The sequence below is a fragment of the Halichoeres trimaculatus genome, unplaced genomic scaffold (assembly GCF_033239565.1).
Source record: "Halichoeres trimaculatus isolate MK-OKI-2021-1 unplaced genomic scaffold, fHalTri1.1 fHalTri1_scaffold_4, whole genome shotgun sequence".
NCBI classification, from domain to species: domain Eukaryota; kingdom Metazoa; phylum Chordata; class Actinopteri; order Labriformes; family Labridae; genus Halichoeres; species Halichoeres trimaculatus.
The window spans coordinates 9,877,617-9,900,673 of record NW_027437182.1 but is presented as its reverse complement, the minus strand read 5'-3'; the positions used below and the strand labels follow the sequence as shown (position 1 = coordinate 9,900,673).

The following is a 23,057-nucleotide window of genomic DNA, read 5'->3' as shown; positions in this document are numbered from 1 at the left end:
ATAAGCATAGGTTCAAACAGCTTGTAAGTGTTAGTGCAGGTCACTCTTGGTCAGTCGCAGCTTACAGCAGAGTTTATCTAAATTCCAGCAGGATTATGAAGCAGCGCAACACATTCTGGGCCTCTAAAACACACGTACGCATGCATACATCCATGCATACATGGTCTTTGTGGCTTTCTGACACGAAGCCATAAGGAGACATGTTCGACCTATTGCCCTATAAACCTGTTGAGCTCATTCTGGCCTGGAAAGCTCAGTTTACGTTTGGACATATATTATGGAACATTTCAGATCATTAACCAGTCTGTAGGGGATTTATGTTTAAGCATAGGATTTTAAAAAATCTGAAATAGTTGCGACAAGCTGTATATCCACTAGTGGTTTTGAATTCTCTTCAAAATGACTGAGTACGTCAGACTGTCTGAGTTCAAGATTTAAGTCAAAGTTCTCTTTTAATCTCAGAATTCTGAGACGAAAAGTCCCAATTCTTGAATGTGAGTCAAAATTTAGAAAAAAATGGCAGAAAAACAAATTATTGGCCTAACCGATGGAAAAAAATTCAGTTGCCCCTACCCTCCTCTATACTGTGTAAAAGGATATTAGGAATAAACACCATAAATTATGGAAATATGCTGCAGTGATTCAGTCATTCTTGAAGTAATGCAGTCTTTGAAGTTCTTTCTTGAAGCACTGCTGGCTAAGAGGCTGTGGGAAACACACGCACGCGCACACACACTTATGGGATTTTCATATTTTTGGCCGAGCTGTGAGTTAGTCCCCCTCTTGGGAGTGTGTGAGTGTGTTTCCTGGCGCACATTGTGTCATGATAGACCTCCCTCTATTGGGATGGAGAGTCTGCACACACGCACACCCACACACACAGCAAACTCTCGTCACTTGTTTTTGTTTCCCCCCCCAGCTGCTCTGACCCTTCCCTCCCCTCCTGCCTCTTTTTCTACACTCTCCTCAGACCATTCCAGCTCTCTCCTTTCCTCCCTCTGGTTGTCAGTGTGCTTTTCGGGTGCGGGATGTGTTGTTCGGTGGGTTTTGCCAGGTCTCTGGGCCTGGCCCTGCTGCCTCTGGCCATCTGCTGTATCGTGGCCAATGTGCTGCTGCTGTTTCCTATGGGAGAAACCATCTACCTGAAGCAGGACCGCCTGGCCAGCTACATCTGGTACTTTGGTGGACTGGGAGGAGGGGGGCTGATGGTGAGTAAAAACATTTTCCTTTGTTAAGAAATCTGTTTTTAGGTCTACTGTGGTTTAAAATTTTTTATTTTTTAACTTTTGTCCAAGTGTCAAACTTGTGAGTTGGCAACACATGAACATTTGTTGTCTGGGGAGTGAAACCATAAGGTGGGTGCAGGTCATTTTTTGACACTCACAAAGGTCACACTATGTGTTGATTATCATTTTCTGATCACACAATTATTAGAGTGTATTTGGATTTTTCTCCAACATTTAAGAATCTACTCCCTTTTGACTTTGTGTTTTCCAAAGTTGGCCTGGCAGTTTTGGCTTAGCTTTAAAATGTGTTTTACCTACTTATCTAAAAATCTGAAACTTTTATGACACATAATAGAAGAAAAAGATGTGATGATAGTTTTATTTGATTCATAGTTTTGACATTATTAATTTACATTTTCCCTCAATTTTGCAAAAAAGAAAAGCAGCTTCTGGCTTTTATGATCAGATTGCATAGAGCTAAGAATTTAATCTTCTAACTTTGATAAATACAGAGTCTATCACTTAATTTACCCCAAATTTCAGGCAGGTTCCAGACAAAACCAGATACAGTGGTGTTGGTATATTCCACTAACAGTGGAACTTATTGCAAGTAGCTGCATAAAGAAGATTACTTGACTTAAAATGAAAGCATGAAGATGTCTTTTTTTATAAGTGCATGAAAATGTTTCTCATGCGCAGCAACTGAATGAGATTCTTTCACAGCATTTCAGCCATGTGACAGTAAACTGTTACCACTGGGGGCACGCTATGATGAAGCCTGGAAACTAGTATCTCCTCCCTTCCTGTCTTATTCAGCGGTCACAGACACAGCTCATGTTGTCATATTGTGTGCTCTTATGTAGGCTAAAGACTTTTTTAAATCATCTTTTCCATCTGTGTAGTTATGGTTCCATGTACGTTTGTCTACCAGAAACACAAGTCCATAGCAGCCGATGATCGAGCACCACTTGTTCTCGCCTCAGCACCATTCAGAATGAGTGTGTTTGCAGTTGTTCTATGAGAACAATGGAGGGCTGTGTAAATTCAGTTAATCCGTCTGCTCTACATGCTGCTGATCTGATGGGTTTATGCTCCGACCAAGCAGAAAGGAGTTATTCTTTTAGTTTGGTCTTAAGGAGGAACAGAGGAGAGATTGTGTTTTCCCAGACAAGATTAACCCTGTTGACCAGCAGAGCACTTGTACAGGACACACAATGCTTCACTCTCTAAAATATTTAAACATTTTTGAATGTTTTTCATACAAAATAAGGCATGACACATAACTGTTATAAAGTATAATATAAAATCTCTTCACATTTCCTCTTCATTTTTTGTGCCTGTTTGATTCAGAGCAGTCAAAATGTTCAAGAGGTACAACAATATTATAACATTTTGACCCATTGGGGTCTCATTGTTCAAAAACTGAGCAAATTCAGTTCATGAATCAAGCACAGAAATGGAACAAAAGCGTTTTAAAAGGAAAAAAAAGAGAGGATAAAAAATGTCCTGAGAGATTATTAGATCCAGCTGAGTTGCAAAAGAGTGAAGTCTGAGCCTTTAAAATGATCTTTTAAAATGATCCTTTTGTACGCTTTAAATTCCTCCTTCTGCAAAACTCACAAAAAATAGGGGATTATTCCTCATAAGTTGCTGAAATGTTCTTAAAGCTTGAATAGGCAACTTCTGAGAAAAAAACAGTATGTAAGTATGCAACTGAGAAAAATATCAGGCAAACACTCGGTAAATATCCTTGCACTCCCTAACTGTGTCTGTTGCACAAAGTTTCTATTTTTGTGCAGCTTATAAGGGAAAGTATTTTTTGAATATTGGATGATTAATGTTCCATTGATTTCTGTTGCAGCAATCAATAGATTATATGTTGCAACAAAAAAAAGAGAGAAAAATCCTGTCTCTGTGACCTTTAAAGATCAATAGATAATCATTTCTAACTTAAAAATCAAAACAAATTTACAACAAAAATAATTTGAATACCCCTATTTCTTTGTAAATTTAAGAATTGGGAAACACAGCTGAATCAAAACCAGGACGCAGCAACAGCAGATGACATTTCAGAAATGCTTCTTGATACATTTAAACCAGAATTTCAGGATAAAGGCCTCCATTAAAAGCCTGCCATAACAACTCATTAGATTATTCAATTGTATGTTTCTTTACTTGTCTTGGGATTTGATTTTTCTGGCCTCCTTCTTGTTTTAATCTCTGGGCTTTTCCTTTCTGTGCAAATAACACCACACCAAAGTCAAAAAGTGAACTGCGCCGCTCTGAGAGAAATCTATCTTTAGCTCCCTCTCTGTCTTCCTCCCTTCCTTTTCCTTCTATCCCTCTTCCTGTTTCTCAGTTTGCTTTTGTTTTGGCACTGTGTTTTTCCTCCTCTATGTGATAGCGCTTTGTGGGGTGTATGGAACCCGGCCTGTGATCTCTATGTGTGAGTTGATGTGTAAAACCTTGGAAACTTCCTTCCCTCTGTTTGGGTGTGATTTGACATCCTCATCCACTAGGAGAGAGACAACAGGACAGGAAAAGGAAGCAAGAAAGGAGGGACAGTAAAAGGATAGAAGTCTGACACAAACAGATGTGGAAATCACTTTCCTGCATTTCACTCTAGAAAATGTTTCCACATACAGGAAACACCCATCATTAACCAATGTATCATCAGTGTATATGCAATGTATAAAGAGGATAAACCCTATGAAAGAGGCATTTGATGCAGATCAAAACTTCAGGATGTGAATATGCTGGAATCTTCTATGTTGCTTACAGTCGATTGTTGTGTCTGCCTGCTTATATTATCTCTTTATATTTTCCTTCTGTCTTGTTGTTTGCCGTGCTACAAATTACAGTATGTTAGCATTCATTAGCATTTGTGCAAAGCATTGCCATGATTAGCCACAGGTGGTACTAACAACTGCTATAGCTAAGCTGTTTAAGACTAAGACCCATGCTTAAATAGCCTACGTGCCTAGCAAGTATAGAATATCTGACAGTTGTCAGAGTTTTCTAATCATTTTAATTTCTAGATTTGATTTCAGTGCACTATTAGCATCAGGCTGCACGTATCACATTGAGTGTTTTCTTGCAACATGGAGACTCTTTTAGGACAAAGCTAACCTAACTCATGATGCTTCACAGGAACAAAAATGTTTTCAGGCCAAAGATTAAAAGAAAAAAGGGTGAAATTTGTGTGTGTTCTGAATGAAGATCAATATTTGACTTGATTTTTTTTAACTTGTTTCAAAAAAATAAAAAATAAAAAAATGTTTTGATGGAGTTGCTCTTGTTAACTGTTAGCATGTTTTCCCCCTCAAGAGCCTATCGGATTTCTGTTTCTCTGTTACTGAACAGTTCTGTGCTTTCAGATGCTGGTGCCAGCGGTGGTGTTCATCTCTCTGGGAAAATGTAGCTTCTGCTGGAATGAGAGTTTAATGGTAAGACATTAAACAAAATACAACATCTGCTTTTGCTAAATTTGTACCGAACAAGCTAATGTTTGCTAGCAGCTGTGGCAGAGTCATTTAAATATGTACCATCAAAATGAAAGTCTTCATGTCTGTCTCCCCTCCTTTCAGACTTCCCTTTTTCCTGTTTTCTCAACACTTGCTCATAATGCTTTTCTGTAGTCATTAAGCCAGCTAACACTGAGTCCTTATGAGGTGGAATGCTAATGCTAATCCAGCATTTATAATGCAACAATCAGGCCATTGTTTGTTAACACTCCACAACACAAGCTTGGCTCACACCCTACGAGACACATGCACAGCTGCAAGTGTGAATTTTTGAACGTGTGTGTTGTATTTTGTCTGTTGAATGGGTCCATGAACAGCTCCTATTCAGACAGAGACAAACATTTATAATCATAAAAATACTGTTTATTAAATGCTCTTTTCCATTATCACATTGTTTGTCTGTGTTGGTCTACAGATGCTTGGCTCAGTGTTGGCAGCCGTGATCGGTCTGGTGGGGTCTTGCTATTGTTTGGTCATATCAGGGTTCACTTTGGTGCAGGGTCCCCAGTGCTTCACCACTTTTGGGTGGTCTTACCCCTTTGCAGACCAGGGGGGCAGGTATGGAGACTCTTGTACTTACAGTGTGTTTTGTGGCTATGCTTTTTCTCATCAAATGAAATTGCACACAATACATTAGGTATCCCCCAGGGAGTTTCAACAGATAATAACTTATCACATCCAAAAATTAATAAATTAGAGGGAGTACTTCTCAGGATACAGCTTCTACACTCTTCCTGTAGGCTTTAAAAAATCACAGGTGTAAGTAGCTTCTACATTAGCTTCTCTCTTGAGACAAATAAGCTGATCCCTCTTATGCAGTCTGTGGTCTGAGCACAGTATGAGTATCTGTAAATCACTCTGAGCTCTCACCCTCTTTATGCTCCAGGTATCTTTTACAACCAGAGACTTGGTCACAGTGTCTTCAGCCTGTCAATGTGGTGGAGTGGAACGTGACTCTGCTGTGCGTGCTGATGGGTTTGGCTGTGCTGGAGTTCATCATCTGTCTCATGCAGCTGGGGAGCGGTTTAGTCAACGTTGTCTGTCGGCCCTTTTGCTATAAGCAGGAGTACAGTCTTAATGCTTAGAAACAGACACACAAAGACACGTATTTGTATGTTTGTGCACACATAGACAGTTACACATTCAACCTGAATGCACACCTATGGGACATTAATGGCACATGCATACGTATAGCCTCCTTGCCTTATGTGTGTGTGTTTGACAGACAGCACATGGACACACATGGGGTTCATCCAGACCAATGCAACCACTATGCCACTATGCTATGCTTTTAAATGGAGTGGATGAAATCACTTTTCAGTCATTGATCAAAACTGAAAATATTTCTAAGGCAATAAGTTATCAGTCCTCATAATGTTAATGTTGATGTGTGTTAATGTGTGTATTTTTGTGTCTTGAATACTGCATAAGGCAGAAAATGATGCTAAATGAGTGGTGACAAGAGGCTAAGCAGACCATACTGTACATAATAATGTATATAATAAAGACAGAGTAGAGCATCCTTAAAAGGAATATGATTAGGCTTTGGGTGTTAAAGTGTTTGCACAGTTGTGTGAATCAAACAAACTTTTGTTTGTTTTTCTAAGATCACAAAAACATACTTAAAAAAAAAAAAAAATCATCAGTGATTCTCCCATCTTTAAGTTTTTATTATTCCCACTAAGGTTGCTCCCTTTCTCTATTATTGTTATTTACTGTGTATACCTCGTCAGCCTCATGAATCCATTGACTTCCCCATATCGTTTTGTGCAAAGGATGTGTCACTGCACTTCAGATCTGGTTCCATTTCCCTTGTATAGATCCCATGAAAGACACATCATTTTCCACTTTTAATGGTTTAATTGCAAGGAGTAATGCACACTTCCATCATTATACTGATTACAGTGATGTACCAGAGAGTATTCTTCTTGTCAGGTTTAAGTCCCCAATATGTAAACACTGGACCAACGAAGAAGCACAAGCATGTTTGTGTGTGTTCAAACCTCTGTTTTCATTTTCAGAGCACTATTTGTTGACATTTTATATATATTTTAGTGACATATTTTTATAATGTATGTTTTTTTGTTTGTGGTGTCTTGAATAAAAAAGAACTGTTTCCATTTTATGCTCATGCAGCTGATCTTTGTTATCCTCGGAAACAGATTCAGATTCATCACAGACAGGGGTGGCTGACCAGTCAGAGACCAAGAGCCACAAAAATTACCCTGGTACTACAAAGAGCTGCATCACACATGTGGTCTTACAAACACACTTCCTCTCACACATTAACGAAATGACATAAAATGAAAAGTAAGACATTTCCATCTATCTACCTAGATAGCTATGGGCACATGAGCGATTGAGAGGAGCACATGTAGAGAAGAGAAACTGAAACTTAAGTATCATCTCATCACCCAAGTATAGATCAATAGTGATCTCAACACTGGCATCAACACATAGATATTTTAGATTGATCAGCACACCACTACTCAAAATAACATCTATATTTTTTTATGAATGGATTAAGAGCCACACACTGAAAGGCAAAGAGCCACATGCAGCTCACAAGCCACAGGTTGGCCACCCCTGATCACAGGGATGTTCTCAGGATATACAGCACATTATACTTTTTGGCGTTTACCCTGAACTCTCAAGAGATCTCACTGATAATCAAAGAGTTTATGCACATGGTAAAACTTGCTTCAATCCTCTACTGCCCATATTTGATGATTTCCTTCAACTAATACCTTGTTTATATTTTGACGTCAATACTTTTTGTTTGAGTGTATGCAGCCTGTTTGCTGTGTTGCAATTCCTGGACAAGTTCTAGAGTTTCCAGAGTTATGAAACATCAGGACCCTTGGAGCTGGACGGATCACAAGTCCTTTTAGGCAAAGAAATTTCAATTTTCAAGTTATAATGTGGTCTTAATTCGAGGGCCATCACACTTGAACTCATTTACAAGCCTTAAAAAAAGTTAACCTTTCTTATAGTGTAATTATTTCTTCTAGAAGATTTCTGATAAGTATTGAAACAAAACAAAAATTGAATCAAAACTTATAGTAACTCAACCACAAATCCTTATAACAATGATTTTACAGCTAAATTCACAAACTGAGAAACGTACAGCCTTGTTCCACCTTTTGTTTTAGACAAACAGGAGTATTGACTCGACCAAAAGTCAGTGTTTCCATTATCTGCAGCTATTCTCGACTATCCTTGAATTTCGGCGGCAATTCCCCCAGTTTCAAAAAGAAGAAAAGATAAATTGTGTTTATTTTAAATTTAATATGAATTGTCTTTTTTCAGCTTGAGTAAATTTAATCATGGCCTCTGCATATGAGGAAAATGTGGATTTTCTATTGTTATGAAATTGAAACTGTGTGATAACACAGAGTCATAGAGCTCTGATAGGTTGGCTCAGACCTCTTGTGCTGGTCACTGTCCCTCCTGCCCTTCTCCGTTGTTTCCAGCAGTGAGGGGGTATAAATACCCCTCCAGGGTCTAAAGTCTGTCAGACAGACTGATAAATAGATCCATCTGTCCTCGAGTGGTTTGTCGTCAGCATTACCATCTGCTATATTACCACTTAAATCAAGACTCATCTTCTTCTTCTGCTTGGTCTCTAAAAATGGTGCCAGTGGGGTTAAGCAGAGTGTTGCTGCTGTGTTGTGCAGCAGTATTTGTTTCGGGGGAGATAAGAGGGTACTTCTTGAGGATAGAGGAGATGTCTTGGAACTACGCTCCAACTGGGATGAACATCATACAAAATCGCAGCCTGCTGGAAGATGAGTGAGTGCTAGAACTGTACTTTGTCTTGTTCATGTTTTGTGTGAGTCAGTGAGTCTCTTGGAGCTCATCCAAAATGTAGCAGCAAAACATCCTTTTGGCATGAAGACAACCTCCTCCTGTAAAGGTTTCATTGAAATGCAAAAATTTAATCCTTCAGACTCATCAGAAAAAAATGACTAACTAAAGTTAGGGCCTGTGTCCACTGATAGTGCTGGCAGGGCCAACAACTGCAATCATCAATCACTGCTTACTTCTGCATCCAATTCCATTATTAATTCTGCTTTAAATGTTTCTGCCAGAAAATGTATAGAGTATATGAAAACAGAGGATGACGTCTTGTAATTTATACTTCAGTGTCAAGTAAAAAGCATTTACCCTACTAGACTTAATGGAAATGGAACAGTATATTCTTAAGTATGTTTACTACTCATCTTTCTCACTTATCACCTAGCTGTGACAAAAATTTAATTCTCATTGGTAAAACCCCCCCACCAAAATCTTTATAGACTTTGATTGCATACATTTACTCTGCGAGGAGGAGCATGCTGTTCATGATTTAACCTCTTCCTGACAAATCAATGAAGGTTTGGTAGACAGCATGGAGAATATTCCTGATATTATTCTCAATTTATATAGAAAACAAAAAACTATGCAAGAGTAAAGAAAGGAAAAGAAAGAACAGCAACAACAAAGTAGGGTAAAGTTGGGCCATTACCTAATCTGAAGTTTTTTTTTGTAAGTTGGCTGTTGGTGTTACCTTTTTGCTACCAACCAACCAATTGGAACTGAATAACTACTTTTTCAGTTGTGTTTCAGTAGGGGTTTCAAGTAAGGTGGACATCTCTTTACTACCCATTTATTAGGACTAAAGAAGGGTTTAACCCAGACGAGTGATGGATTGTTTTTTTTGTTTGTTTTTTTTGGAAATTAAACAATATAAAAAACTATCACAATGTCACTCACAGTCTGCTGCTGATTGAAGTTACCTTAGATCACTGGTCAATAAAATACACTTCACATCATCTAAAGCACAAAATATAAAACAAGAGGGTAACTCGGTTTGACTGTATTGATATGAAGAACAATATTCAACACAAATATAGACAGTCAATTAACTAGAAACTGAAAAAGTAATAATAAATAAAAAGTGGTTAAATTTTAATTTAGTGAAATAAGACAATTATTTCACTTTTTTAGTTGAATAGAACAATTAAAAAAACATTGAAACTGTCCTGGACAATTTGGAGTACTATCCTGGTGAGCAGTGGGCCAAAGTACCTGTTAAGAGGTAAAGGAGTCTGATTAAGAGTTAAAGAAAACACTTGATTGCAGTGCCTCAAAAAGCTGTTCTACAAAATAGTAGTTTATGGGTCCCATCATGCTTGTTTGCTTAAAAAAACAAAAACATATCTATCTGTCTGTCTATCTATCTATCTATCTATCTATCTATCTATCTATCTATCTATCTATCTATCTATCTATCTATCTATCTATCTATCTATCTATCTATCTCTCTGTGTGCATATTCATGTTAAACTAGCTGTGTTTTTAGCTTTTACACTGATCTTTTTCACTTGTCATGCAGTGCACTAGAGAGCATTACCTGCTCTGCTATCATCTTTCTTTTTATGATTGTTAGGCTACCTGTTATTGATTACTGTTTTGATTATTCCCATCTAACCACGTATATAACATTATCTTACTGTTATTCACTTTCTGTGTACCATAAATTTAATGATAACAAATACTAACATTTAGCAAACCAGAAGAGTAACATCAAAAACTTTTTTGAATAAGATTCACAAACCTGAATGAATCGTCACCCATTTCATCACAGCTGGTGTCATTCTGTCGTGTTGTTGTTGTTGTTTTTTTTTTCAAAATTCTTTCTCATATCCACGTTTACATCAGTCTTCCTATCTGAGCGGCTCAGGCAGTTGCAGTATACATGCTGCTGAAGCGCTTCTTCAGGGGAGGCTCAGGCAGGCTGTATACAGGCCTCTTTACACAGCTACTGTCTATCTGCTGGACTCTGGTATTTCAAGTTCCATCTGTGTGTGCCCCCACAAACTAAAATTCAGATTAGGGTCTTTTCATTAAATATCCGGTGGCTTGGGCCCAAGTAGCTACCTCCAAACCCCGCCCCTGGTCCTGCCTCTGAAAATAGTAGCTACAAGCTAATGGTGCTGTTCATGGACACAGGCCCTTGCTGCTCTTGGCTTACTCTTTGCAGCCAGTTAATATAAGCCAGTTTGAAAATTTTCAGTTGAGATAAATTCTAACAAGATTAACATTATAATCACATCACTTGCGTAACTTAATTATACCCCCCATGGAATAAACAGAAAAATACTCACAAATCTGATCTGTCTCCACAGAGAGGCCTCAGTCTTTCTAAAGCGAGGCCCTCAGAGGATCGGCCCCACCTATAAGAAAGCTGTATATAAGCAGTACACAGACAGCAGCTTCAGGACTGAGGTGACGAAGCCTGAGTGGCTGGGCTACCTGGGACCTGTGTTGATGGCTGAGGAGGGAGACACAGTGATCATCCATATGAGAAATGCTGCATCCCGACCTTTTAGCATCCACCCACATGGACTGAACTACAGCAAAGGCTCTGAAGGTGAGGAATTAGATATACATTTCAGAAATTAATGATTTTGAAGATTATCAACTTAAGAAAAAGTTAATGGTGTTATTGGTGATAACCTACATTTTTTGGTGGATTTGTCAAGACCATAGTCCACCTTTTGTCTCAGTCAGTAGTTACCTGTGCAAACACTGTCAGCTAACTTGAATGCTAAAGCTAACATTACCGCTGAGAAATTGTTTTGCTGTTTGGTCAAATAACCAGAAAAAGATTTGAATGTCAGAGCTAAAAGCTAACCACAGAGTTTCTGAAGCCAGGTTACTTAAGGTGATGTCAACTTATTATCTTAAACTTCAACCACGTGAAGTACAAAGTACACCATAACATTAATCATTTGAAATAAGAGCATTACACCTTCGACATATTGCTATTTTTTGTGTTTACTTTCACCTCTTCAGGAGCCCTGTACCCAGATGGCACTGGTCCAGAGCTAAAGACTGATGACTCAGTGGCTCCAGGAGCAACAAAAGTGTACCAGTGGACCCTCCCAGAGACCCATGGTCCAATGCCAAATGATGGCAACTGCATGACCAGATTCTACCACTCTCATGTCAGTGCACCGAGAGACATCAACTCAGGACTGATAGGACCCCTCATCGTCTGTAAGAGAGGTATCCAAAACTTTTGATTCCACTTGACACAAAATACATTTCTTTAAATTAAAATTTCAGCTCCAGTTTTACTGTTATATTGCAAAAAACAACCATACAGGGATATCAGCTTTCAGGACTTCCTGTCTAAATGCAGGGGGCTAGAAGCTAATATTAGCTGTTGTCTGACTATAACTATTAGCATTCAATAGCTTCTTTAGTCTTGAACTACAACCTGTTATGCCTTTAAATTATTTTAGTTTGCTGCTGAGCAATAAACTGAGTTTAAGAACTAGAAGTAAATGTCAGAAATAAATATTGCTGACACCCATTGTGTGAAGTGAAACGCTAACACTGCTGTGGTAATGTGACATATAGCGCTCATGCAGCCAAAGCACAGAAGAGACCTAATTAATGGAACCAGAAAACTGACTTCACACTTTTCCAGATAATTTAAGTCATATATATTAATTAAAATTACCAGTTAAGTGTCAAAGATCCCTCAGGTGGGCACAGTCCACAGCAGGGCAGATTCTTGTGTTCTTCTCAAGCAGACGCTTGTGGTTATGAAAAGTTCAATGACTCTTCTATTGATGTTTGTTATGTTTACTCTTGCTGTTCCTCCTCCCCTGCTGCTAATCAAGGACAGAACGCTTCAGGAGCTTGCATTTGTCAACACAGCTGTTACAAAGTGATCTTTTTAAAATTAAATGACTAACTCAAACTAAACTGCCCAGGACAATGAAGACTTTGGAATAAACCAGTATGAAAAAAACTTCCATCATGTTACATGTTGCATCCCTTACCCTATTTAAGGCAGTTAATAGAATAGAATAGAATAGAATAGAATAGAATAGAATAGAATAGAATAGAATAGAATAGAATATGTCTTTATTGTCCACCAAAGTGGAAAATTGTCTTTGGCTCACCAACACAAGAGACAGGCAGCACTAAGTTACAAAGAATGTCATACATAAAAACATGAGACACAATTTACAGGCTAAGGTAAAACAGGACCGACCTATACTGAAACCGATCAGTAGGGGGAGCTCATAAAAATTTGGTTTCACAATCTCTGGACACTTTCAATATGTAGTCCATGCTTAAAACCTAGACAAAGCTGAAGAATTTTAGCTTTGTACCCTGAGCATAACCACAGAAAATTGCACCATTATGCTACTTTACTATCATCAGGTGGAAATAAAGCTGTCTAAATCTTGGTTTATTGCACAACACTTTTTGTTTCATTTTTGTCAGAGAACTACTTCTATAAAAACAGTAAATAGACAAATTAACAACACTAAAATCCAAATAAGAAATAACCCCAAAACTGGTCCAACTTTGAAGGATAATAGACTTTCAGTTTTAAAAGTAGTTACACAATATATGAAGAACATCTTTGAACTGTGTTTTCTCCATTAGTACATCAGATCTTTGACCAGCTCTCTAAAATGCCCTACTCTCTCCAATGTAGGAACCATGGACTTATATGGAGACCGTTCAGGAGACTATCTCTATGCTCTGCTGTTCATGGTGTCAGACGAGAACTTCAGCTGGTATCTGGATGAAAACATCAGGACCTACATCACGTATCCTGGCAGAAACCTGAAGGAGGATGAGGATTTTATTGAGAGCAACAAAATGCACGGTTAGAGAGAGCATTCACATACACCTGCATAATATACAGTATATATTATCTTAAACCCTTAAACACCTTTTGATCTCTAAGTGTGGAATGCTTTGAATTTCCTTCAGAATAAATAATGTCTGTCTTCTTATTTAGGCATAAATGGTTACCTATATGGTAACCTACCTGGACTGAGCATGTGCCAAGGGAACAAGATCTACTGGCATATGATGGGCTTAGGCAATGAGGTAAAGTCAGAGTGTTGATATTGGTGGTTACATATTACTCCAGCACAAGTTAAGTCTAGTTATTATTCAAGTTTAAGTAGTGGAGTTCTTTTCAACAATAATAATAATTGATAGGGCTTATTGAAACTACCAGTTGAGTTGATACCACCCATACATTTTGTAAAGGTGTTGGCTCTAAGCACCTTGCCTAAACATAGTTTAACAGTCATTACTCTGCAACAGGTGGACATGCATTCAGTCCATTTCCATGGCCAGATCCTGACGACTCAGAACCACCACACAGACACAGTCAGCCTCTTCCCCGGCTCCAGCACCACAGCTGAAATGACGGCTGACAACGTCGGACACTGGCTGCTGACGTGCACAGTCAATGACCATCTGATGGGTGAGCTGCTGCATCAGCTATTCTTGCAAAGTCTGGACATTCGATTCAACAGTGTAGGTTTGTGTGTGAGTTTCAGTCAATGTTTTTTTCAGCTGGGATGCAGGCTTTATTTGAGATCAAGAAGTGTTTCCCAAATGTCCACAAGCCCCGTCCACACGGCGAGCTCAGACAGTACTTCATCGCTGCTGAAGAAGAAGTGTGGGACTACTCTCCTACCATACCTTCTGAGGGGTCTGTTATTGAATACACACATTCACGTTTACGATTTTCTTGTCCTGTGGTCATGATTTTGTGACGGTTTGTTCTCATACATGTTTTTGTCTGCAGGGAAGCAGACATGTTTGTAACTAGAGGACCAAACCGCCTGGGAAGCCGTTATAAGAAAGCTCGCTACGTGGAATACACTGACAACACCTTCACAACTAAGATGCTTCGCAGCCCAGAGGAGGAACACCTTGGAATTCTGGGTAATCAGACTAGACTGGGTTTTGTGGCTCATTTTCTCTGTCAGAGAAACAGGAAGAGGACTTGCTACTTCCTTTTCCTGAAATAAAACAAAATATAAAATGCCATCACTTTTTTTTTTGTCTGAGATTGTGAATAAACCAACCTTTCTTGGTGTCTTCAGGTCCTGTGCTGAGAGCAGAGGAGAAGGACACCATTAGGGTTGTTTTTAAGAACAAAGCTAGCCGGCCTTACACGATTCAACCTCATGGAGTTCAGTACAACATCGAGCAGGATGGGACGCTCTATCACAATGAACTGGAAGGTTAACACGCTTTTACTGTCAATGAATGCTGTTATTTCTTTACACACAAAGAGCTCAGTCAGAATTTTCAACGCCTCATATTGTTCCTGCCTCATGCCTCCTCTCCTCAGAGTCCTACACAGACAAGAAACTGCGGGAGCTGAAGAGGCAACCAAGTGAGTTCAAAGCTAATCTACAATATCAGTCCTCATCAGAATTCATTTAAAAAACTGTTTATTTTTCATATTTTATGATGCATGACATCAACTTTTTTTTTCTCCAGGGGTGGTGACTCCTCCCCCAGCAGCTTCAGTCAGACCCGGGGCGGTGCACACCTATGAGTGGATGGTGCCAGTTGGTGCTGGTCCAACAGAGGGGGAAGCTGACTGTCTGACCTATCTGTACTACTCCGCTGTGGACCCTGTCAAAGACACTAACTCTGGACTGGTTGGGCCGCTCCTCGTCTGTCGGCCAAAGTCACTCAAGCGTCAAGCACAGGTGAGAGGAGAGGGTCAGAAATTGAACTTGAAGAGTAGGAATGTTCTGTTTATGTTAGTAAGGGATTTTCATACTGTCTAACCTTTGTATCTTTCAGCCTAATTTGAGGGGTAGTGACAGGACTTGTGGTCCTGACTTGGATATACTTATTATACCTACTTGGTTGCATGATAATATATTTAAATAAACATTTTAAATGCAAAGTCTTTAAATGGTTTCACTCCTCTTGATTATTTTTACTGATTCTGCTTGCCTGAGGTTTCTATCATGTTATAATCTCATTTTCTCCCCCAAATCATCTGATATTCAGTATGTTTAGTTTGTTTTAAGTCAATATGTGTCAAAGAAATCACAGTATGACACCCACCCTCTTCTTTGTCTCTCCTGTCTTTGTGCAGAAAAACTACCAGAAAGAGTTTCACCTCATGGCCACAGTGTTTGATGAGAACCTCAGCTGGTATCTTGATGATAACATCAGGACATTTGCCACTGCTCCCAACACTGTTAACAAAGAGAACGAAGGCTTCATAGAGAGCAACAAGATGCACGGTGAGAAGGAGACAGAGGCTCACAGTGACTCCCTCTGGGTGTAACACACTCTTTTTTAAGAACCATTTTGAGATGATAAGTTAATGTTTCTTTCTCTTAGCCATCAATGGGTTTGTGTACAAGAACCTCCCAGGCCTGACCATGTGTAAGGCAGATAAAGTAACGTGGCACCTGTCAGGACTGGGATCAGAGACTGACATCGTGAGTCTTTACTTCCAAGGAAACCGTTTCATCTACAGGCAGAACAGACGAGACGTCATCAGCGTCTTTCCTCATATCTCACGCACAGTCACCATGGAGCCAGACAGCATGGGTACGCACCTGCAACCCACAGTGTCACTGATTCAACCATTACTTTTGTTCATGACTTAAACAGTTATCCAAATAATGAGTTTATTGTGTATAAACTCTGGGGATGACCAAGGATTAAAATGCAGGTTCAGAGAAAATTCTGTCAGAGTCTAGAAATTATTCCTTTGGGCTCAGATTTGATGTATTTCATTAATTTTTGTGTGTTTTCAGGCCAGTTTGAAGTGGTTTCCGCGACAGTAAACCATTATCGTGCTGGGATGAGAGCCAACTACACAGTACAGAAGTGCAGCATCCTTCAGCGTCAGGGCGAAACAATGTTGCATTCAAAAACGTACTACATCGCTGCTATGGAAGTGACCTGGGACTACTCTCCAAACCGCACCTGGGAGGCTGAGATGTTCCGTGGTCAGGAAAAGTACGATTCAACCTGTTTAACCTTTAATCTGGTCAATACTCTGAATCTCAGCGAAGGATTTTCTTTTCATTTTTGAGATGTGCAAACTTAGACAGCATGTCTATCTTTCCCTTGTAGTCCTGCTACTGTCTTCCTGGACCAGCAGGGCGGCTTTATAGGCTCCCGGTACAAGAAAGTGGTCTACCGTCAGTTCACAAACGACAAGTTCACCAAGCAGGTTGAAAGATCAGCGGACATGGAACACCTGGGCATTATGGGTAGGCTTTTATGACAATAAAGAAAAAGTAAAAAAACCATACAGTGTTAGGTATCGTGGATCATGTTTGTGCATCAATGTTTATGTCATTCATATTCTGCTCTTCTCTTAGGTCCAATGATTCACGCTGATGTTGGGGACAAAGTGAAGGTGGTTTTTAAAAACATGGCGACCAGGCCTTATTCTATCCACGCTCATGGAGTCAAGACAGACACTCCTGATGTTTATAACACACCCCCAGGTACAGACAGATGCAGTGCCAATGGACAGGGAGGCAGACAATTCTCTTTCAAGCTACTTTTTTAAATTATGTGTATGGATTTTTTTTTAATCCTTGAATGATAATGAAAATAATAATCACTTAGCATTCCCATCTGCATACACAGTAACTTCACAGTGTTTATAGTGTCATGGTCACCTCTGTAAAAGAGATCCTGGTCTCAATGGTTTAATTACCTGGTTAAATAAAGATTGAATTGTTTTTCTTTCAGTAGCGTCTGTAGAAAAAAAAGAAAATAATTTATATCTGATGTCTTTCTCAGGTGAAACCCACACATACTACTGGTATGTAACAAAGAAAACAGGACCTACAGAAGAGCAAGAGCAGTGCTCTGTATCAGCTTACTACTCCACTACTGACGTTGCCAAGGTATGCACAAATGAACACACACAAACACACACACACACACACACACAAACACACACACTAACACTAACACTAACACTTGACAAAACAGACAAAACATAACATTTTTCCATTTGTGTGCTCTAGACCACTGATTTGTGTAATTTAGTTTTTTTTTTAATGAGGATAAACATAAATATGTTTTTTTTATGTTTGACTGTTAAAGGTATTAGAGAACAAGATAAGACAAGACAATTTAAGATCAATTCTATTAACCTCAAAGTACATGTAGCCTCGCAAAAAATGAAAGGAAATTTGTGTTTTGTAGATTACTTTTTCATTTTAACAATCTTCTTATCAATTAATCTAGTTTGTAGGTTGTGCCCATGAAAATTTGCACATCATCTCTGCTGATGCCCAAAAGCTTATTCTGCTGTTGCTAATGACTCTCATAAGAATGGTGAAGAAGAAAGAAGCATGCTCCTGCATTAAAACTTCCTCTGGAGAGGACCCAATCAAACTACTGTAACCTTAAAACAAATCTCACTCCTAAAGTTGAATTATTAAATTATTACGAAAAAGTCTTAGGCCCCAAAAATAAAACAGGCCCGTACATTGCAATTGTGTAAACTTGAGCGTGTTAACAGGAGACCTTTCACAGACACATTCACTCACAGACTCATGTCCTTGTGTCTTCCAGGACCTGTACAGCGGTCTGATTGGTCCACTGGTGATCTGTCGCCGTAGCTGGGCCAGGTAAGTGTCCAGCTACCTCAACATGAATCCAGAATTTCCCAGAATAGCTGATATTCATTTTGCTTTTTAAGTCTGTGATTTAGTGGGCTGAAAAGGAAGGCAGATGCTTTTCAATGTACTGTTCTGCATCACTGAACGAACATGAAGTGCTCATGTATTTTTATGAACTGCTGTTGTCAGAACTTTCGGTATGAAGAAAGAAGTAGAAGAGTTTGCTGTGCTCTTCCTGGTCTTTGATGAGAATGAAAGCTGGTGAGTAGACTCTCTGAAATGTTGCAGAGACCCTAACATTTTAGATATTTAAATGTTAGTTTAAGAACTAGAAATTTCTCAATCAGTGGTTACAAAATTTAAGATGAAGACTTACAAATGTACTGCAGCTGAAATGAGTTAAAACTTGCTAGAATTATGGATTAAAATTTCATAAAGAGTCATTAGTAACAGTTTCTGTTGGCTTTCTTTAATCAGTGGAAACATTCAAACTGAAAACTGATTATAAAGACAAACTTTAGAGAGATTATATCTCAGCCCTAATTAATTCAGCATGAATACACATCACACCACTTCATGTGAAGGTAACTTTCTGCAGAGCTGCCAGGAAGATAAATTGCATAATTCAATATTTGGCAAATGATTACTCCTATGCTTCCAGGTATCTGGATGAAAACATCAGGACCCACATCAGGAACCCTCGTGCCAACCTGAAGGATGATGAAACCTTCATAGAGAGCAATAAGATGCACTGTGAGATAGACATGCAGACAAACAGACTGCATCATTTTCATGCTGGTATTTGCCACTTCATCCGAAATCATCCTGAAATTGTCTTTTCAATATGCTATGTGTGTTTGCTTTGCAGCCATAAATGGTCTGATGTACGGGAATCTGAATGGCCTGAACATGGAGGTGGGGGATAAGGTGTACTGGTACCTGATGGGAATGGGCAATGATGTGGATATACACACAGTGCACTGGCACGGACACATGGTGGAATACAAGGTACATATACAGACAAATAACACCTCTACAACCACACATTAAACAAACAAACACCAACATTGACTGTTCTCTCCCTCTCTCTGCAGCTGGGTGGAGGTCCTCATCGTACAGATGTGTACGAGCTGTTTCCTGCCACCTTCCAGGTAAAAACTGAAAACATCCAGACTGAAGTTTGGAATTATTTTTACTTACTTTTGGCAGGATCACAAAAGTAGACAGTCTAGTTATGTTAATTTTAAAAGTCTTTGGCTTACTTTTTTTTTATATATTCCCTTCTAAGAGGTGCTGGATTATTTTTGACAGGGAATCCAAATTATACAGAACAAAAGCAATAGATATGAAATATTAACCAAATTTCCTTTGAAAAATACAGGTTGTGGTTCCCGTATCTTCTAACAGTGTATATAATGTAGTTAAGGCATTGAGTTGAAAATGCTGAGCAAAATAACTATTTTATATTGGTATAATTTATGTGATCAAAGTGTAAAATAATAGGAAAATATCCTCAATTCAGGTCAATTAGTTTGTCTCTAGCTGTTTTTACAGAGAGGGATGTGCAAAGGCATGCCCAGCGCTTCCTGTGTCACCGTTCTTGGGAACTATCATCTTGCTGCCATCTGTTGGGTGGTTGTGGGAACTGCTTCTCCATATCTTGTATTGAAAGTTTGCAGAGTAAATAGCAGCTCTAGGCTTGAACATTTTTGGATTTATTTTTTATTTCTTATTTTTTGGCGAATATTCATTTAACTCACTTGCTGAATAAAACACATCAGGTAATTCAAACTGGTTGTTGGCATTGGAAGTCTGTCATTTTGCTTGTAGGGCACCTCAGAGTCCCCTACTAACCAGCCACCATTGCTTGATAAACTAAGTGTTATTAAAACAAACAGAAAGCATGGAAAAGAGGGTTTTGGATTGGGATGACAACGTAACTCTCTCAAACATTTTTAAAAACACAACTTTCTAAGCTGTGCTTCATGTGATGTTCAAACTTTGTCCTGCTCAGACTGTAAAGATGCGTCCGCAGTATCCTGGTACCTGGCTGCTTCACTGTCACGTCACCGACCACATCAAAGGAGGCATGGAGGCAATGTACAACGTCAATATAAAAAGTAAGGAAAATAAAAATTCAGACTTTAAAAATGAATAAAGGGGGGTGTTGGAAGGGCTTACCTCTTATTTATCTTTTTTTTTTTGTTCAACAGAAAAGAGAGGAGGCGTGTTTGGCTGAAGAGAATGGATCAAAAAATAATCTCAAGTCAAATTTAAATATAAGTTTTAGTGACCATGTTGACTTTACATTATTTTCTCCCACAACACAGTAGACTGTAAGACTTCTATAAAAAAAGAAAGCTGAGGGTTTACTGCGAGGCTTCTTAAGACTGCTATTAAAGGTGATGTAACTACAACATAAAGTGTTTTTGTTTCTAAGATCTGAGAGATGTGCTGCTGGAGTAGTGTTCTCTTTCCTTCAATCCTGTTTCAAATACATGAGTACTTACAAAACATCAATCGTATTGCTGAATAAAAATGTTCATATACAAATGTGTGAAATCTTTTATTTCTGAGTTTTAAAGGGGATTCTAAAGAGCATAAACTTAAATTGTTGCTACTTGGAAAAAAAAAACATTAGTCCATGAAGTAATTCATCCAATCTTCATTACAACTGGTGAAGACAAAATACAGCCTGCAGTCTAGCATTGAGTCACATTTTGGGCATTTCTTATACAAATTTGTGAATCATGAGAAGTTTTTAGATCTGTGTTGTCCAATCAAATACAGCTTTAAAAAATATGCTAATATGGTGCGGGGTTTCAGTGGCTTTAACACATTTTGGGACTTGAATCAAACCTTAGAAGAAAAAAAAGCATTTAACTCATTCTCACAGCAAATCAGAGCAAATAAATCACGTGGCCACATGTATGCTATGCTTTAGTACAAATCATCACTCAGTGCTGCAGTTTTCCAGGTCTGAGTCTTTATGGCAGCAGGCTGAGCGAATTCCCCTGATGTAAGACATATTATCCAGCTTTTAGCCACCTTCCCTGTAGATTCAGAGGGAATCTCAGGCCAATGACTTTAATAATCTGTCTTTTAAGTTTTGGGTAGCCCCTTCGAGGCATCTTCCTTATTTCACATTCTTGCCTCACTGGGGATTTCTAAATCAAGATAATTCTAATGTAGATTAAATTTATGTGTCAGCACGGCTTCGGGGCTTTTAGTTGGTCATTCTTTAACTCAAGCAAATATCCAGTGCCAGCCAGCACTAGGTGGCAGTGTCAATACTGTAATGGAATCAGGAGTTTAGCAGCAGGAGCAGCATGACCTGCAGTGCTCAATCACTGCGACTGGGGCAGCTCAGATGTTGCTGACACACACGTCTCGCTGTGGACTCTGAGCTGTGTCTGTTTCACGCCAAGTGATAGACTTTAGTAAACAATGATGATGCTCTATGTGGAGGCAGGAGATTTTCGTTTGTGGAGCTCAACAGACAGTATTTGGGGGAGATTCAGGGTATCATTTGATGATGAGTTTCGGCTGAAATATCAGTTCCTCTTTTCCCCCACCTGGTGTCACCGCAAACAAGGCAGTCTGGATGAACCGTCACCTCAGATTCATGGTCTCACAGGGCTGCAGGTGATGCAACCTTGAGCCTTTGAGCCTGTCATTGTTCCACAGAGGATCTCTTGAGTAGGTGGATCTATACATGAAGTCAGTGTGTGAGTACTGATGAAAATTTAAACCACTTCAGATTGCTTTCTCTTCTCTTGTGATGGTTTATATATATCTTACACACCCTAAAAGCCCGGCATCCTGTGTCTAAAGGAAGTATTTCAACAATTCGGTTTGATATCCTGAAAATAATTCCATAAATAGAAGATGTGATAAGTCACTTTAAACTCACTTTAAGGCTCAGATAAAAGCTTGAAGTGCTTTATTGAAATAAATATGCACTTTGACAGGCTCGTGATGAAACACATTACTTAGGTTTTTCTTTTTTCATTGTTTGAAAGAGATCTGAGATTTTCTGAATTATCTATCACACACATACACACACACTCTCTCTATCTCTCCCCTCTCACCCTCTCTCTCTCTCTCTCTCTCTCTCACACACACACACACACTGTATGGAGAGCAGATCAGTGTCTAAGCAGCCACCTGCAGGCCTCCATTAGCTGGCAGGGAAATGGAATTTAAAAGATCCAGACCATGAAATGTGGCCAATAATGCCAGCTCTGATCTAAACCTGTCCTGAATCTCAATGATGTGCTAATGCATCTGTCACATTCAACTAGTGAAACTTTGTCTGACACTGGCTCTAACTTTCGTCTCTGGCAGCTTTGATGAAAAAGGTTTTGTTTGTATAATCATCACGTTAATCTTGGGCACTTGATATTTATAGTACTGTTCCAACTATTGGCTCAATAAAAAATGATACGTCATCCCCCCTGACTTTTTGACAGGTCTGATCTTCAACTACAGTAAACATCTGGTTGAGGTTATTGCTGCCAAAGGAGGGTCAACCACATATTTAATTCAAGGGTTCCTGTACTTTTTTTTTTTTTTTTTTTACCTGTGAATCTTCACATGGTGTGTTCAATAAATAAAAGATGCTTTCAGTATTCATTCCCATGCACCCACCCATGGCTGGCTATGACACCAGGAGTGATCTGGCATTCAGTGTCTTGCACAAAGACGCTCAAGCATGTGGACCTCAGGAGCTAGAATCAAACTTCCAACCTCTTTGAGTGACAACAAACTCGACCACAGAGCCTCAGCTTACCCTCAAACACCCTAACACCATGATAGTAACAGTAAAGTAAAGCATAAATAACACCATTAAATCCACTGTGGAT

The 23,057-nt window shown here is 39.0% G+C and overlaps 2 protein-coding genes across 2 annotated transcripts; both read left to right on the top strand.

The window, feature by feature from the left end:
- The first annotated feature begins 901 nt into the window (after positions 1–901).
- tm4sf18 (transmembrane 4 L six family member 18) lies at positions 902–6,875 on the top strand. The gene is made up of 4 exons (XM_074669024.1): positions 902–1,208; positions 4,604–4,672; positions 5,166–5,308; positions 5,637–6,875. The coding sequence occupies exons 1-4, from the start codon at positions 1,029–1,031 to the stop codon at positions 5,833–5,835; spliced, it is 591 nt and encodes a 196-aa protein (XP_074525125.1). The 5' UTR covers positions 902–1,028; the 3' UTR covers positions 5,836–6,875.
- A 1,377-nt stretch (positions 6,876–8,252) lies between these two features.
- Positions 8,253–20,745, top strand: cp (ceruloplasmin). Its single transcript, XM_074669019.1, has 24 exons — positions 8,253–8,542; positions 10,921–11,165; positions 11,591–11,803; positions 13,257–13,430; positions 13,566–13,657; positions 13,880–14,042; positions 14,135–14,273; positions 14,370–14,509; positions 14,671–14,811; positions 14,922–14,966; positions 15,074–15,288; positions 15,687–15,837; positions 15,938–16,150; positions 16,360–16,564; positions 16,682–16,821; positions 16,933–17,061; positions 17,363–17,469; positions 18,146–18,201; positions 18,382–18,453; positions 18,854–18,945; positions 19,061–19,200; positions 19,287–19,343; positions 20,207–20,312; positions 20,406–20,745. Exons 1-24 carry the CDS (start codon positions 8,382–8,384, stop codon positions 20,429–20,431), a joined length of 3,222 nt encoding a protein of 1,073 aa, XP_074525120.1. The 5' UTR covers positions 8,253–8,381; the 3' UTR covers positions 20,432–20,745.
- The last annotated feature ends 2,312 nt before the right edge of the window (positions 20,746–23,057 follow it).